We start from the raw sequence: 15507 nt of genomic DNA, 5'->3' as shown, positions 1-15507 counted from the left end.
AAGATGGGAGTAGAAACTGGGGTCAGTACTTGCCTAAGGCTAGTTCAGTAAAAATGTGGAGACATTGAATAACACATAAGCAGTTATGATTTTCTCCATAATAGGGGCAGAGAAACCACAGTGATGTATGTTGTTGGAATTCTCTGGCATTGCTTATTCTGCATGTATAATGGTTGAAACAAAATAAAGTGCCTGGAATAAAACTGATTGGTTGAAGGATAATAACATTCCTCAATAGATTTTAACGGATTCTTTATATATATATATATTCTGTTGACTAGATATGTAGTGAAGGTTCAGCGGGAATGTGAATTAGATGAACAAGCAATGTGTGCATTGCAAGACGATCGCAAACAGTTTTTGTGTAAAGCAGTGGAGAACTACATCAACTGCTTACAGAGCGGTGAGGAACATGACATGCGAATCTTTAGGCTCTGCTCCTTGTGGCTTGAAAATTCGGGTGTTCCAGAAGTGAATGAAATGATGAAGGTAACATATGGTGATTATTATGAGTTCTGATAAGTTGTTTGAAGTTTAAAGAACTGTATTTTCAGAAAATGTAATATTTCTGTCTTCATTTCATATTTGCTCATCTTTAATTATAACTAGGTCAATCTAAATAGTTTATATCCCTTTTACCTAATTTATATCATCATATTTTCTCTTCTGAACATTATCTTTGTTGACAATAACTCACCAAAGCGGTCTCTTTATATGTTCATGTATCAGCACTGGCTGCAGGCAAAATTATTTGATGAGGAGTCAGGAGAGTAAATCATTTCTGTTTTTCACCCTTGATCCCATACCTAAACTACCCTGTAGAAGCCATTGGATACCAAACAGGATTTGGATCCTCCACAGCCAGGTTACATTTTAACTTTTTGTGTTGAATGGCTTATGTTGGGGAAACTAGATAATATTGATTTTCATTACTTGATTTTAATAAACTGGATTTCTCATATTTTTAACTGCTTTTAATGAGGGGAAGAATCATGTTATAGTATGAACCCAAGAGCTCACGTAGGCTAAAAGTCAGAAAAGAAATTGGTTAGATTTAACAATTCCTCGTAAGTCAATGGTTTAACCTATTAAAAGTTAGTAAATACAACTTTGGATGTAAACATTTCCTAGATATACTTGTATATTTAAAATGAAGATAAAAAATGCTGGAAATTCTTAGCATTTGAGAGAACAAACGTGGTGGGAGAATAGTGCATTTCAGGTTAATGACCTTTCATCAGACTGTGATCAGGAAATACTGTAGAAGTATTTAAAGTGGAGGTAAATAAACTTTTGATGGATGAGGAATAGATGGATATAGAGGAAAGGCATGGAAGAGTAGTTGAGGCCAGCTTAGATCAGCCATGATCATATTAAATGACTGAGCAGGCTTGAAGGACCTGATGGGCCCACTCCTATTTTGTTGTTGTGAAAGGTCATTGATGTGAAATGTTTTCTGTTTTGTTTTAAGTTAAAGAGTTGTAATTAACCTGCATTGTACTGCCTTTATTGCTTACCTGAATATTCTGTACACAGCTGATTAATAATATAAGAAAGCTTTAAACCATTTAAGCTGAAAAACCTGCCACATGTTTATGTTCCATACATTTTCTTATGGCTTGGTCCACCTACCACTCAGTAAAGTTCACCTTCCTGGGAAGGAAATTTAATATAAGCAAGATGATCGCTAAAAAAACTTGCATGTTAAAAACAAAATGCTTGTCCAAATACAGGTTTGTGTTGCAAAAAGAGCTAAAAAGAAACTTCTTTCTTTGACTATTTTAACAGAAAGGTGTAGAAAAGATTCCATCTTACAAGTTTTTACCTTTAATGTACCAGCTGGCTGCTCGAATGGGAACAAAGATGGCAGGAGGGCAAGGATTTCATGAAGTATTAAACAAGGTACTCTGGTTTTGAATGCAGATGACATAATGTAACTGTGGCCAAGGAATGTATGCAGGGGTGTCCAAAATCTTTTCTGAGTAAGATTATTATTTCCGGCAGACCGATACATCTCTAATAAATTCATGGACACTGTTTGTTATTTAACATTATATAATAAAGCAAGGATGTCATTCTTGAGAAACCTAGTGTTGATGAGGAATATATAAAAAAGGGGAACTTTAAAGAGCACAGCACAGAAACAGGCCTTTGAACCCATTATATCTGTGCCAGCTATGATGCCAAATTAAACTAAGCTTATCTGCTTTTATGTGATTTCCTGTGTGTTTATATTTCTGTCTAAATGCCTATTAATTGCCACTATTGTGTCTGCTTCCACAGCCACACTGCTAGCCTATTTCAGGCACTTACCACTCTGCAAAAAATTTTCCTACTCGTCATCTTTAAAGTTTCTTCCTATCTCACCTCTGATGTCCAGAGAAAGTGATGCAAATTTGTCCGATGGTTCCTTATAGCTAATACTCTATTCTGGAGAACATCCTTGTAAACCTCTTCTGCACCCTTTCTAAAGCCTCTACATCCTTCCAGTAATGGAGCGGTCAGAACTAGACACAGTACTCCAAATAAGATCTAACCAAAGTTTTATACATCTGTAGTGTGACTTCCTAACTCTTATGCTCAGTACCACTACTGATAAAGGTAGGCATGCCCTACACCACCTTTACCACCTTACCCGTTTGTGTTAGGACTTTCAGGGACCTGTGGTTTAGGACCATAAAATCCCTCTATATATCAATGCTCCAAGGAGTCTTGTCAACCATGGTTTATTTTTAGTTTTGCTTCCCTATTTGATGTCCCAAAGTGCAACACTTCACACTTGCCCAGATTAAATCCCACCTGCTTGCCTTTCTCTGTCCATATCTTTATATCCTGCAGAGTCCATTGACAACTTTCTAAGGCTCCATCAATTTTATGTCACCTGAAACCTTTCTAACCAACCATCTATATTTTCATCCAAGTTATTTGTATATCGCAAGGACGTTGAAATTTGAACCTGTCGTCCATAATTACATTAGTAGGTTATTGTGGAGAAAAATGATAGTTGTGATTCAGAGAAGGTCTGAAAAAGGACAGAGGAATTGCTTTTACAGAGGGCAAAGGAATAGATAATATATTTGTTTTAGAAGAGTAATGCATAATGAATTATATGTAAAAGCACAAGTGTATATGTTTCCTTCATAAATAATAATGTAGTGTATGATTATAATTTTGCTTTATTACTACCTTACAGCTAATTGAAAAAACATCATTGGATCATCCTCATCATACACTGTTTGTCATTTTGGCCTTATCGAATGCAAACAAAGATGATGTTCTAGGGAAACCTGATGTACTGAGGAGAGGGAAACATATAAAAAAGGAGATGCCTCACTTGGATCAGGTTTGTTGGTAAATTAAGATGAATAATCAGAACCAAATTACCCTCCCGTTGTAGGTTGCTCAACTCTTTGCAGAGTTATATGATAATACTCCAGGGCTCACTGGGCAACACGGTCAACATAAGCGAGTTGGGCCGAATGGCTCATCTGTTTCCGTTCTGCATGACTCTGTGACAGAACTGATAACACATCCATAAACTTCATCATGTCCAGATAGTTAGACCTGTCATTAGAAGCTGTGCTTCTTTCCTCGGTGCTCTAAGTATCACCGTTTGATCGTGCACTGAAATTTGCAATGACCTTGACAGAGAAAAACAAAGGAAGAAAAATATAAATTTATAGGTAATTTCTGTGTCTTTGGAACATCTTATTGTTCCATTGCTATTGATTTAGTTTTCAATATAGTTATTGTTCCTTGGTAAACGCAGCAGACAAGTTTACCCAGCATGGTACCTTTGACTGTTTGAGTGTTGATGGTTAAAGAATAATGTAAATTGTATTAATGACCAGCATATCATCTGCTTTCCTAATTTACCTGCTGCACCCCTCATATTAGCTATCAGTAACTTGCATACAAGGTCATCCAGGTATCTTTGAATATCTACATCTCCCAGTCTCTCAGTATTTTAAAAAAATCAGTATTTCTGCTTCTTTCGCTTCACATTTTTCTCTATTTTCTTCAGTTGTCACTCAGCTTATCTATATACAATTGAAGACTGCATCCTCAAATTCCCACTTAAATACATGTTATCCTAAAAATGTGAAAATATTGTGATTGGTGCTTCAGCTTATTTATGTAACATTGATATTACAACTACTATTCAGAAAGCTATCCCATCAAGAGCAACACACACAAAATGCTGGAGGAACTCAGCAAGTCAGGCAGCATCTATGGAGAGGAATAAACAGTTGACATTATGGTCTGTGACCTCTCAGCTGGACTGAAAAGGAAGGGGGCAGAATCAAGAATAAGAAGGTGAGGAGAGGAAGTAGTACAAGGTGATAGGTGAAGCCAAGTGAAGGGAAAGATGGGATGAAGTAAGTTGGGGGGGGGGGGGGGGAATTATAGGTGGAAGAGGAAAGGGCCTGAAGAAGGGATCTGTCCCATCAAAGCTTCTTAGCTTCACCCAGTCTCACCCAATTTCTGTACCATGAATTCCTGGACTACCTACATGCTGTTTTTATTCTACCTGGTGATCACCCATTCTTTCCCTGTCTGCTTAAGCTGCTGTGTGACCACCCTCTATAGGTTATCCAAGAAGTCTTCAGCTTCACAGATGTATTGACTCCAGATGTCTGGAATGTTGCAACATTGTACATGCAAAAGGATACACATTTCACATTGTCATGCCATGCTTTCATTCACTGATTACTTTAAAGGCTTTTGATGTAGGTCTGATATCTGGTTGATTTCCACATCCCCTTCCGCCCCCCCCCCCCCCCGTTAAAGTTATCTTTTACAAACAAAAGTACAATTCTGAATCATTTGAGAATATAGCAAACCTTTCAAATCATCTGAACAGTGCTGTGTTACTTGCTTTAGGAAAGAATGGATGCTGCCAGAAATATAATAAATACAATCCAAAAATCTAAAGCTAAAATGATAAAGGACATTGAGAGATTATGTGATGCTTTAATCACACTTGCAAATATGGATGCAAGTAAATGGAAAACAGAAAGAAGTAAGTATTCATCAAGTTCCTCTGTTCATTATTTACCAGCCCATGTATGATGCAAGTTTAAAAGTATGTAAGGAAGTCAACAATATGAGAAAGGAAAATTGCTTTTCTGGAAATTCAGTATGAGTTTGAAATGTGGCTTGTCTTCCAATCCCAATCAGGCTGGTTTTGCTTTTTTTATTGCTCCTCTCCTAAGTAATATTGGTTTTTACATATGACAGTACCACTACTGCCTTCTCCCTGGTGCTGTGAGAAAGCTAGATAGATAATATTTATATATTTCACTTCCTAAAACCATTCTTAAATTTTGGTGTGGTCTGTCAAGCTACCTGTTTAGGAGAAGGAACAGGGGAGATCCTCAGATGCTCAAATCTTTGGTGGTTAAACAAAATATTGAGAAGAATTGGCATGACACTCTTTACATCGTTATTTCATGATTCCCAGTCTTTCTCAGTGGTTTACTTTAAAATGACTTAATTATTTCTGTGTGCCAATAGCTTTTTGATTTTTTTCCCAATTATAGAGGCCATTGACATTCCTGCAGCACAACCTATCACCAAAATAAAGGATCTGGATGATGTTGTTATTCCAACCATGGAAATCAAGGTAAGCTCATTAATAGTGATTCTGCCCCACAATTTGTGCAGGGTCCACGTAAGATTTCATTTCACTCCAAGTCTCACTAAAATGGAATTATAATAAAAGATTTTTTAATTGTTTCATATTACCATATTAAATTAATAAATCACAGTTTGACTTTAAAATAGACATTAGAGGCATAGTTCAGATTTTTCCCTGTCTTGAATCCTTTACAGCATTTTCTGCTTACTGGAAGGAATGCTTTGTTTCTTTGTACCCCTTTCAGGATATTTCATTGGACAAAATATGAGATCATTCTTTCATAGTTTGTTCGATCAGGTATGCTAAAAAAGATAACTCAATGAACAAAATGAGTGAAAGTACTGCAAAGTGTTCTGAATTACCTTTGCATCCTTATATTTGGTCTGCTCTCTAGTGAAGCTACCCTTTGGCCCCTCACTTACGGTGAGTAATCTTCTAAAGGCAATTTCCTTCACGAAGCTAGCTCAGAGCTAAAATATTGCAAAGTGCAGATTCTTTGAAATGTTAATTGCAAGCCTTGCTAAACCATAACCCCATGCTCATTGTTTATCAAAACTGCCTCTAAGATTCACAGGCCTCCAAAACTTTCCAAGACAATTTATTTTTATTGCCATTAAGATGGATGCAAATTCAACGGCAAGTTTCCTGCAAAGCTAACATTCCATTGTTGTATTTCATGAGGACTCCAGTGTAAGAACATGGTTACAATGACTGTGGCACACATGGATTTGCTGGCTTTTGTGAAGCTCCAGGCATCTTCTGCCGGACAGTAATTAGGCATTTCTGTGTGCCTTCTCTCCCTGCACTGAGCCACAATTGGGTACAGTCAATCAGAATGCTGAGGATTGCTGCTTTTAGTCATGCTTAAGTGGGTATCCTAAATCTTATCCTAATCTGGCAGTTACTGAAGGAAAACTGAGCTACTGTTATAATGACCCAATAGTGATGTTGAAAGAAAGATAAATATTGAAATACTGGTTAGGACACTAGAAATAATTATTTAGCTCTTGATTGAGAAAGTCCCAGTTTAACATATCATCACAAAGGCAACATTTAATACATTGCAACACTCCCTTGATACTACTCTGGAGTATCACTCTGACATTTTTATGCTCAGTTATTTTATTCTTTTGCAACATTACACAAGAGTCAAGACAAGCACTTACTGGCTAATATATGTATCTTTGAGAAAGTGACAGTGAACCGTGTCATCAGAATGGTATACAGGGATAGACAAATTACAAGATGGTCCCATTCCTCAGAATAACTAAACTCTGTAAGTTGGAAATGAAAAAAAAAACTGTGTGTTAGAAAGGATCACAGAAACAGCATGACAGGAGAGTGAGCAGGAGCGAAAGGATATCTGTTGGCTGGTCTCACTAACTCAGTGAGTGAGCAAGTGAGTCTGCTTTCTTTATATGGACTCTGTGTGAGTTGGGCTTCATAACTTGAGAGGCCTGTAGTTGAAACATTTAAAGCATTTATAGCCACATTCAAACAACTTTGCAAAATGGATATTCCGTCATTACTTCCTCCTTATGTTCCAACCATCATGGGGCCCATTCAACCAATTTGTTTCACATATGGATAATTAAGAAAGGACTGGGCATTAAAGACAAAAAGGCAATGAGACAGAATACACAATATCTCAACTATAGTGCTGAAGACCTATGCTCTAGAACAGAGAAAAATTATCCAACTTTCTTCCAATAAAACAGTACATATCCATTTCAACTTGGTATTGTACAGTCAACCTTCAAATATTAACAACTGATGGAAGGAATTGTCAACATTGCTGTCTGGGGTCACCTACTCCCTAATAATCTGCTCACCAATGTTCAGTTTGTGTCTTGATAGGACCACATGCCTCCATACCAGAAAGGCTTGATTTCCAGAGTAGGGTGAGAACGACTGTCCCTGACATCAAGATGGCATTTGACTAAAGGTGTCATCAAGACAGACTCATAATATTAAAGTCAATGGTCATCAAGGGGAAACAGTCCATTGGTTGGGTTAATACCATGGCAGAAAGGAAATGGTTGTATTTGTTGGAGGTTAATTGATCCAAGACATCATAGCGGGGGTGGAGTTTCAAGATGGCGACGTAGACATCTGCCTTTTAGGCTCTCTTCATTTTTTAAGCTATAACCAGCCTTTAATCAAATCTTTTCGTACTTAATCATATGGGTTGATATTTATGATTTATTTCTCTTTTTAAAAATTACACTGGATTTAATTTTTTCAAACTTAAAATGTCTGTACCTAAGAAATCGTCTAAAGACCCTATAACTCTCGATGCAATCTCCAATCTTCTGGATACTAAACTTGCAAGTCTGGAAAACAAACTTACTGCGAAAATGTCGGAGCTTGAAGAAGTCGTTAAATCATTTGATATCAAGCTTCAATCGCAGGCAGCAGTTATTGAACGCCATGAAGAAAAGTTTGCGGCTCTTGACAAGATAATTTGTGAAAAAATACGTACAATCGAAACTTCGGAGGAGAAGGTACGATCGACCGCTAAAATAGTGGAGCAGTATAAGTTTAAAATCACCGATCTTGAAAACCGGTCTCGCAGACAGAATTTGCGTATTATTGGATTTCCCGAAAATCTCGAGTCTGGTGACTTAACTGAATATTTCTCTAATTTATTGTGGGAAATTTTTGGCGAGGACGCTTTGCGGGTTAAACCTACTATTGATCGTGCCCACAGAGTTTCGAGATTTTCGGCTGCGAAAGACAAGCCACGAGCTGTGATTGTCCGTCTCCATTATCCTCGGGAGAAAGAGCTTTTAATTCGATTAGCTCGTCAGAAAGATATGATTTCTCACAGAAGCAACAACTTTCGTATTGTGGAGGACTATTCATTCGAGGTAATGAGGGCGAGAATTGCTTTTAAACCGGTGATGGCGGAGGTTCATTCGATTGGACTTAAACAAGCTTTAAGATATCCAGCGAATCTCAGAATTACGTTGAGCGACAACAGTCAGCGTTTCTTTAATACTCCGGAAGAAGCGAAGAAATTCGTTGAAGAATATCGCTCTTCTAGTCCAACTTGAACTATGTGTTATGTGGAAGAACTTTTGGAGAGAAGACGCCATTCCGTTTTAGGCTTTAACTTATGAAGCTGCGGTATAGCTTTTTATTTTGGTCTGTAGACCTGTTTTTTTTATTATTATCATGATTTACAGATGTTTTTTTAACTTTACTATAATGTCTTTTTTCTTAATTAATTTTTTTTTCCCTCTGGATTAGATAAACACGTTAAGACTTTGTAATAATGATTTATTTTTTAAGATGTCGTTTCTTCTTCCCGTAAGACTTTGCTTTCCGTAAGCGTTTATTTGCCTGTATTTGAGAATGGGACGAATGTTTTGAATTTTTGAACCTTTTATATATATATTGTAGTGGTTATTGAACCCTTTTTTAATTCTATTTTGATAACCTTTTTTTTAAAAAAAAAGATTGGTGAATTTACATCTATATTTTGTAATATGGTCCTTTCAAAATATCGTTTCTTCTTCCCATAAGTCTTTGTTTTTGAAACGTCATTTCCTTATATTTGAATATGGATTTTTTTTTAAAGGCATATTACATTATTTTAAACCAGTGGTTATCCTTTTTTTATTAATGATTTTTTGCTTTTTTATATTATTTTTTCATTTTGATTCATATACATTCTTTTTGTTTACAACCCTGTATTTATATCTGGGTGTTATATAGTTTCTCTTTTCTTTCTTTTCATGAAGTCGCCATCTTGAAAATGGGGCTAATATTAGTGTTAGTTTGTGCGCCTGCCGCTTGGCTTTTTTCCGTGGGGTTGGGGGAGGGGGTAGGGATCTTCTTTCACGCTTTTGCTTTTTATTTTTTTGCTTTTAGTTTATGGGCTGACTTTAAATTATTAATATTGTTGAGGTGTCATGTTCTCCGGTTGCTCCTGAATCATTTTTCCTTCTTCCTGATTTATGGGTTATGTGTCTTTTTAACCTTTTATGATATACACAATTAATATTGGCATGATGGATAAGTCTGTTAACTTTACCTCCTGGAATACTAATGGTTTAAATCATCCGATTAAACGTAAAAAAATATTTAAAGTATTCCATAGATTAAACGCTAATATTATTTTTGCACAGGAGACCCATATTAGGAGGGAGGATAATCAACGTTTTTTTAGGTTCTGGAAGGGTCAACAATTTCACTCGAATTGTACCTCCAAAATTAGGGGTGTGTCTATTTTTATAGACCCTTCAATTTCGTTTACACATCATGAAATTATTTCTGATCCACAGGGCAGATTTTTGTTGATAACTGGTTCACTTTTTAATCGAAAAGTGGTTCTAGTTAATATTTATGCTCCAAACTTTGACTGCCCTGAATTCTTTAAACGTTTATTTACTTCCCTTCCTAATCTAAATGAATATATATTGATAATGGGTGGAGATTTCAATTGTTGTTTGAATCCTTCAATGGATAGATCTAAACCTATTCAAATTCTTCCGAATAGATCAGCCTCACTTATTAATCCTTTTATGGTTGATTCGGGAATTACTGAAATATGGCGGTTTTTGAACCCTAAAGATAAAGAATTTTCGTTTTTTTCACATGTATATCACAGTTATTCTAGAATTGATTATTTTCTTATTGATCATCGTTTATTAACAGTTGTTATTGATTGTAAATATGATTCTATTGCTATTTCGGATCATGCACCTTTGAAGTTATCTATCAAGATTTCGGGCTTTTCTAATAATACTAGATCTTGGAGACTTAACGCTACTTTGCTTCAAGATCCAGAATTCATCACCTACATAAAACAGCAAATTGACTTGTTTTTCTCAACAAACTATACAGAAGAGATTGACAGAGGAATACTTTGGGACTCTTTTAAGGCTTTTATCCGTGGACAAATTATCTCATATTCCGTTGGAAAAAGAAAACAAAGATATTTAGATATTGCTTTATTAGTGGATAAAATTAAAGAAATTGATAAGATTTATTCCGTGACTCCTACCAAAGAACTTTATAAGAAAAGAGTTGAGCTTCAAATGGAGCATAGCTTATTATTATCTTCTTCAATTGAGAATCAATTAATTAGGACCAGGGCCCAATTTTATATCCATAGTGATCGAACTGGTAAATTATTAGCTAACCAATTAAAAGCTATTTCGACTAAGCGACAAATTATTAAAATTCGTAAACAAGATGGCAATCTGACTACTGATCATAAAGAAATGAATAACACTTTTCAAGATTTTTATAAATCTTTATGTCAATCAGAATTTGACGGTGATCTGTCCATGATGGATAACTTTTTTAACAATTTGAATATTCCCAAACTGACAGATGAAGATCGTAGCTTGTTTGATGCTCCTATCTCTCTGGCCGAAATAGGAGAGGCCATCTCATCAATGAACTCAGGGAAAGCTCCTGGTCCTGATGGTTATATTATAGAATTTTTAAAAACTTTTTCCTCTTTGCTTTCCCCTTGGTTATGTGAAATTTTTAATGATGCATTTGTTAAGAAGAGATTACCTCAGTCTTTTTATGAAGCTACTATCTCTCTAATTCTTAAAAAAGATAAGGATCCCACTTTATGTGCAGCTTATCGCCCTATATCACTATTAAATGTAGATTCTAAGATTCTTACAAAAATTTTAGCTATTAGGTTAGAAAAGGTATTATCACAGATTATTTCAGAAGACCAAACTGGTTTTATTAGGAATCGGTATTCCTTTTTTAATATTAGAAAATTGATTAATATAATTTATACTTCATCACCCACAATTCCAGAATGTGTTATTTCACTAGATGCTGAAAAAGCTTTTGATAGAGTTGAATGGGTATACTTATTTAACACTTTTGAGATATTTTAATTTTAGTCCTAATTTTATATCATGGATTAAACTAATATATCATAAACCTGTTGCTTCTGTTCTTACAAATAATTACAGATCTTCCTTTTTTCAATTATCTAGTGGTACGAGACAAGGTTGTCCCTTAAGTCCTTTATTGTTTAATATTGCATTAGAACCTTTAGCCATTGCTATTTGTGAATCTCCTAATATTTTTGGTATCTCCCGTAATGAGAAATTATACAAGTTATCACTTTATGCTGATGACTTGTTATATATTTCTGATCCTGACAGGTCTATTCCCACTATTTTATCCTTGTTGGCTCAATTTGGTAGTTTTTCTGGTTACAAACTAAACTTGGATAAGAGTGATTTATTCCCTTTAAACGCGCAAACTATATTGAATGAAAGGACACTATTTAAAGTTGTTGATGATAACTTTGTCTATTTAGGTATAAAAATTACTAAGAAATATAAAGATTTATTTACATTGAATTTTCTACCTATGCTTTATCAAATTCAACAACTTACTACAAGATGGTCTCCCTTATCCTTATCATTAGTTGGTCGGATTAATGCTATTAAAATGATGATTCTACCGAAATTTTTATATTTATTTCAAGCTTTACCAATTTTTATTCCTAAATCTTTTTTTGATAACATTGATTCAAAAATTTCTTCATTTGTGTGGCAAAATAAAAATCCTAGGTTAAGTAAAAGGCAATTACAAAAATCTAAAAAAGATGGTGGTTTAGCTCTACCTAACTTTAGATTTTACTATTGGGCGAATAATATTCGTAACTTAATTTATTGGAAATCAGATTTGGATTCACCATTGTGCCCACAGTGGGTAAATTTAGAATGCAATGAGGCACAGGGATATTCTCTATTCTCCGTTCTGGGTTCTTCTCTTTCTACCGATTTAGTTAAATTCAATAAACAGATATCCAACCTTGTTGTCAAACATACATTACGAATTTGGTTTCAATTTCGTAAATTTTTTACTCTGAAAAACTTTGTTCTTGATAGCCCTATTTTACTTAATTTTTTTTCAAACCTTCTTTGACAGATCAAGCCTTTAGCATATGGAAAAGGAAAGGTATAAAATGCTTTCGTGATCTCTTCTTTGAAGATAGTTTGATGTCTTTCGACCAACTCTCCAACAAATTTGAGTTACCTAAATCTAACTTTTTTAGATATTTACAAATTAGAAATTTTTTACATAAAATTCTACCATCCTTCCCCAATTCAACTTCAATGAACTTTTTAGGTATGATTTTTACCTTAAATCCCTATCAGAAGGGATTAGTGGCTTTTATTTATAATATGATTATGAAGATACAACCAGAAATATCAGGTAGAATTAAACAAGAATGGGAAAAAGAACTTCAATATAATATATCAATAGAAAAATGGGAAAAAATTTTACAAATGGTTAATTCTTCTTCTATATGTGCTAAACATGCTTTAATACAATTTAAAATTGTACATAGAGCTCATATGTCTAAAGATAAGCTTGCTCGATTCTATTCTCATATTAACCCTCAATGTGACAGATGTCATTCAGATGTGGCTTCATTGACCCACATGTTTTGGTCATGTCCCACTTTACATAACTATTGGAAGGACATATTTGCTACCATTTCCTCAATTTGGAATATCGATTTACAACATTTTATTACTGCAATTTTTGGTATACCAAATGAGGATGATAATCAGTTTTCCCCTTCAATTAGACGAATGATTGCTTTTGTAACATTAATGGCCAGAAGGTCTATATTACAAAATTGGAAAGAAGTAAATCCTCCTACCACGTTCCAGTGGTTCTCTCAAACTATTTCTTTTCTGAGCTTGGAAAAAATTAGAAGCACTATTTTTGACTCATCAATTAAATTTGAAGAAACTTGGGGACCGTTCATTCGACATTTTCATATGAATTAATTTGGCCTCTTCCAGACCTTCTCTTTACTTATTCTTGTTCAGGTATGGAGTTCCGGAGTTTTTGGCACTATCATATACAAATAAACTGTTATTATTGCCCATGTTAGTTTAGTTTAGTATTTTTTTTATATTTTTTGCCTGTATTTTAATAATTTTTTCTTTTTCTTTTGATTATTATTTTTATTTTTTTCATATAATTATTATAGACTTGATTGATAATGTACTATGTTTTTCTGTTGATATTTTAATAGGATATTGTTATCCTACTATTAATTCAATTTCAAGTCTTATGCATTTATAACCTATTTATTATTATATGTTTTTTTATATATGAAATTCAATAAAAAGAAAAAAAAGAAAAAAGACATCATAGCATGAGTCATTAAAAGCCTAATCACGTTTGGCTGCTTTGCAAATGACCTTCCTTCTTTCATAAAGTCTGGTTGTTGAAGACTACATAATATTTAAACTTACTTGCAACTCTAGCGAAGAAGCATTCCACACCTACAAGTAGAAAAACATTCAGGCATTGACGAATAAGTAGCAGTACCATTTTTGCCAAAAAATGTTCTACAGAATGTTCTGTAATTATTTACTGAGCCTATTTTAACTGCCTCCCAGATCCATGATCTCAATTAGTGAGAAACATAAAGGAAGCAGGTTCATGAAAACACCACCATCTGTTACTGATGACACATTACTGGAGCAGCAGTGTGGTACTGCCATTCACCAGAATGGTTGCAGAAATTTAGAAAGCCATCCACCGCCACTTTCTCAAGGACAATTAGTGATAAAGAGATGAGATCCTTGCTAGTGATGTTTAAAACCCACAAAAATGATGAAAATTGAATGAATCTTATTGGGAAAGTCATCAACTAGGAGTTGAAAGCATCTTGAGTGCAGCTCCATATTAATCAAATTACTTATGTGGTTTTCCAGTACTAATTCATAACTTCATGTTGTTCTGCTTTCAGGTTGATCCATCTGGCAAGTATGAAAATCTGATAACTGTGAAATCATTCAAATCTCAGTTTCGATTAGCAGGAGGAGTGAATCTTCCAAAAATCATTGATTGTGTCGGGTCTGATGGGAAAGAGAGAAGGCAGCTAGTCAAGGTAATTTGCAGTTGAAGGGAACAAGAAATTTTATTTGTGAAATTAACTAACTTTGAACCAGCAACTCCAGCTTATGAATGCGTAAAGGCTTATTTGTTGAGTGTAAGTTAAATATGGTTTGGTAAAATTGAAACTTGTCCCAAGCTCATCTTAAGTGCATTAATTTTCAGTTTAAATACAGCAAGTTTTGAATCAAATGAGTTGCCTGCATTGGAAAAATCAGACCAGAAATAATAGTATTTAAATAAGACACACAAAGTGCTGGTGGAACACAGCAGGCCAGGCAGCATCTATAAGGAGAAGCACTGTCGATATTTCAGACCGAGACCCTTCGTCAGTTGACAGTGCTTCTCCTTATAGATGCTGCCTGGCCTGCTGTGTTCCGCCAGCATTTTGTGTGTGTTGTTTGAATTTCCAGCATCTGCAGATTTCCTCGTGTTTGGTATTTAAATTAGACTCAGTTTATGCTTAACTGGTGCACAATAGATTTGCAGGACTCTATAACTACAGATCAAGCTAAGTCCTTCTCCAGCACTGGATAACTTTAACCTACTTCAGGCATTCCCACCTTGAGCCAGCCAGCCTTCCTTCAATGTCCTGAGCCCTAGAGAATCTAGTCAGCCTCTGAAAATGGCCAGTTGCAAGCAGAAAACCAATAAATTCTAAAGTGATTCTAATGTTAAAGTCAGCTAGAAGGATTCTTGGCTTTACACAAACTTACACATAGGCCTTTGAAATTTATTGGTATTTGGTAATAATACATAAAAGTGTGCATTCTTTATAACTTCACCTAAAGCAAAACTATCCATTCATCCATTGAAATGATCAAACTGTCTTTGTTGACATAAATGCCTAATACTGCATTAGAGTCCAACATGCCCTGGAATATGTACATGCTTGCCTGTTCAGAGGATGCAATCTCAACAGTTACTCCCCGTTTTTTCCATGATTTCCAAAA

At 35.0% G+C, this 15507-nt stretch overlaps 1 protein-coding gene across 4 annotated transcripts in view; it reads left to right on the top strand.

Moving 5' to 3' along the window:
• atm (ATM serine/threonine kinase) overlaps window positions 1-15507 on the top strand; it is a 179380-nt gene that overhangs the window by 124634 nt on the left and 39239 nt on the right. For all 4 annotated transcript variants that reach the window (XM_059964267.1, XM_059964266.1, XM_059964269.1 and 1 more), the window contains 6 exons: window positions 282-489; window positions 1789-1902; window positions 3194-3343; window positions 4885-5023; window positions 5544-5626; window positions 14409-14549. In XM_059964267.1, coding sequence (XP_059820250.1) covers window positions 282-489; window positions 1789-1902; window positions 3194-3343; window positions 4885-5023; window positions 5544-5626; window positions 14409-14549 — 835 coding nt within the window. The remainder of the gene's footprint in view (window positions 1-281; window positions 490-1788; window positions 1903-3193; window positions 3344-4884; window positions 5024-5543; window positions 5627-14408; window positions 14550-15507) is intronic.

The sequence above is a fragment of the Hypanus sabinus genome, chromosome 3 (assembly GCF_030144855.1).
Source record: "Hypanus sabinus isolate sHypSab1 chromosome 3, sHypSab1.hap1, whole genome shotgun sequence".
Lineage (NCBI taxonomy): Eukaryota > Metazoa > Chordata > Chondrichthyes > Myliobatiformes > Dasyatidae > Hypanus > Hypanus sabinus.
This window is presented reverse-complemented; position numbering and strand designations above follow the sequence as displayed.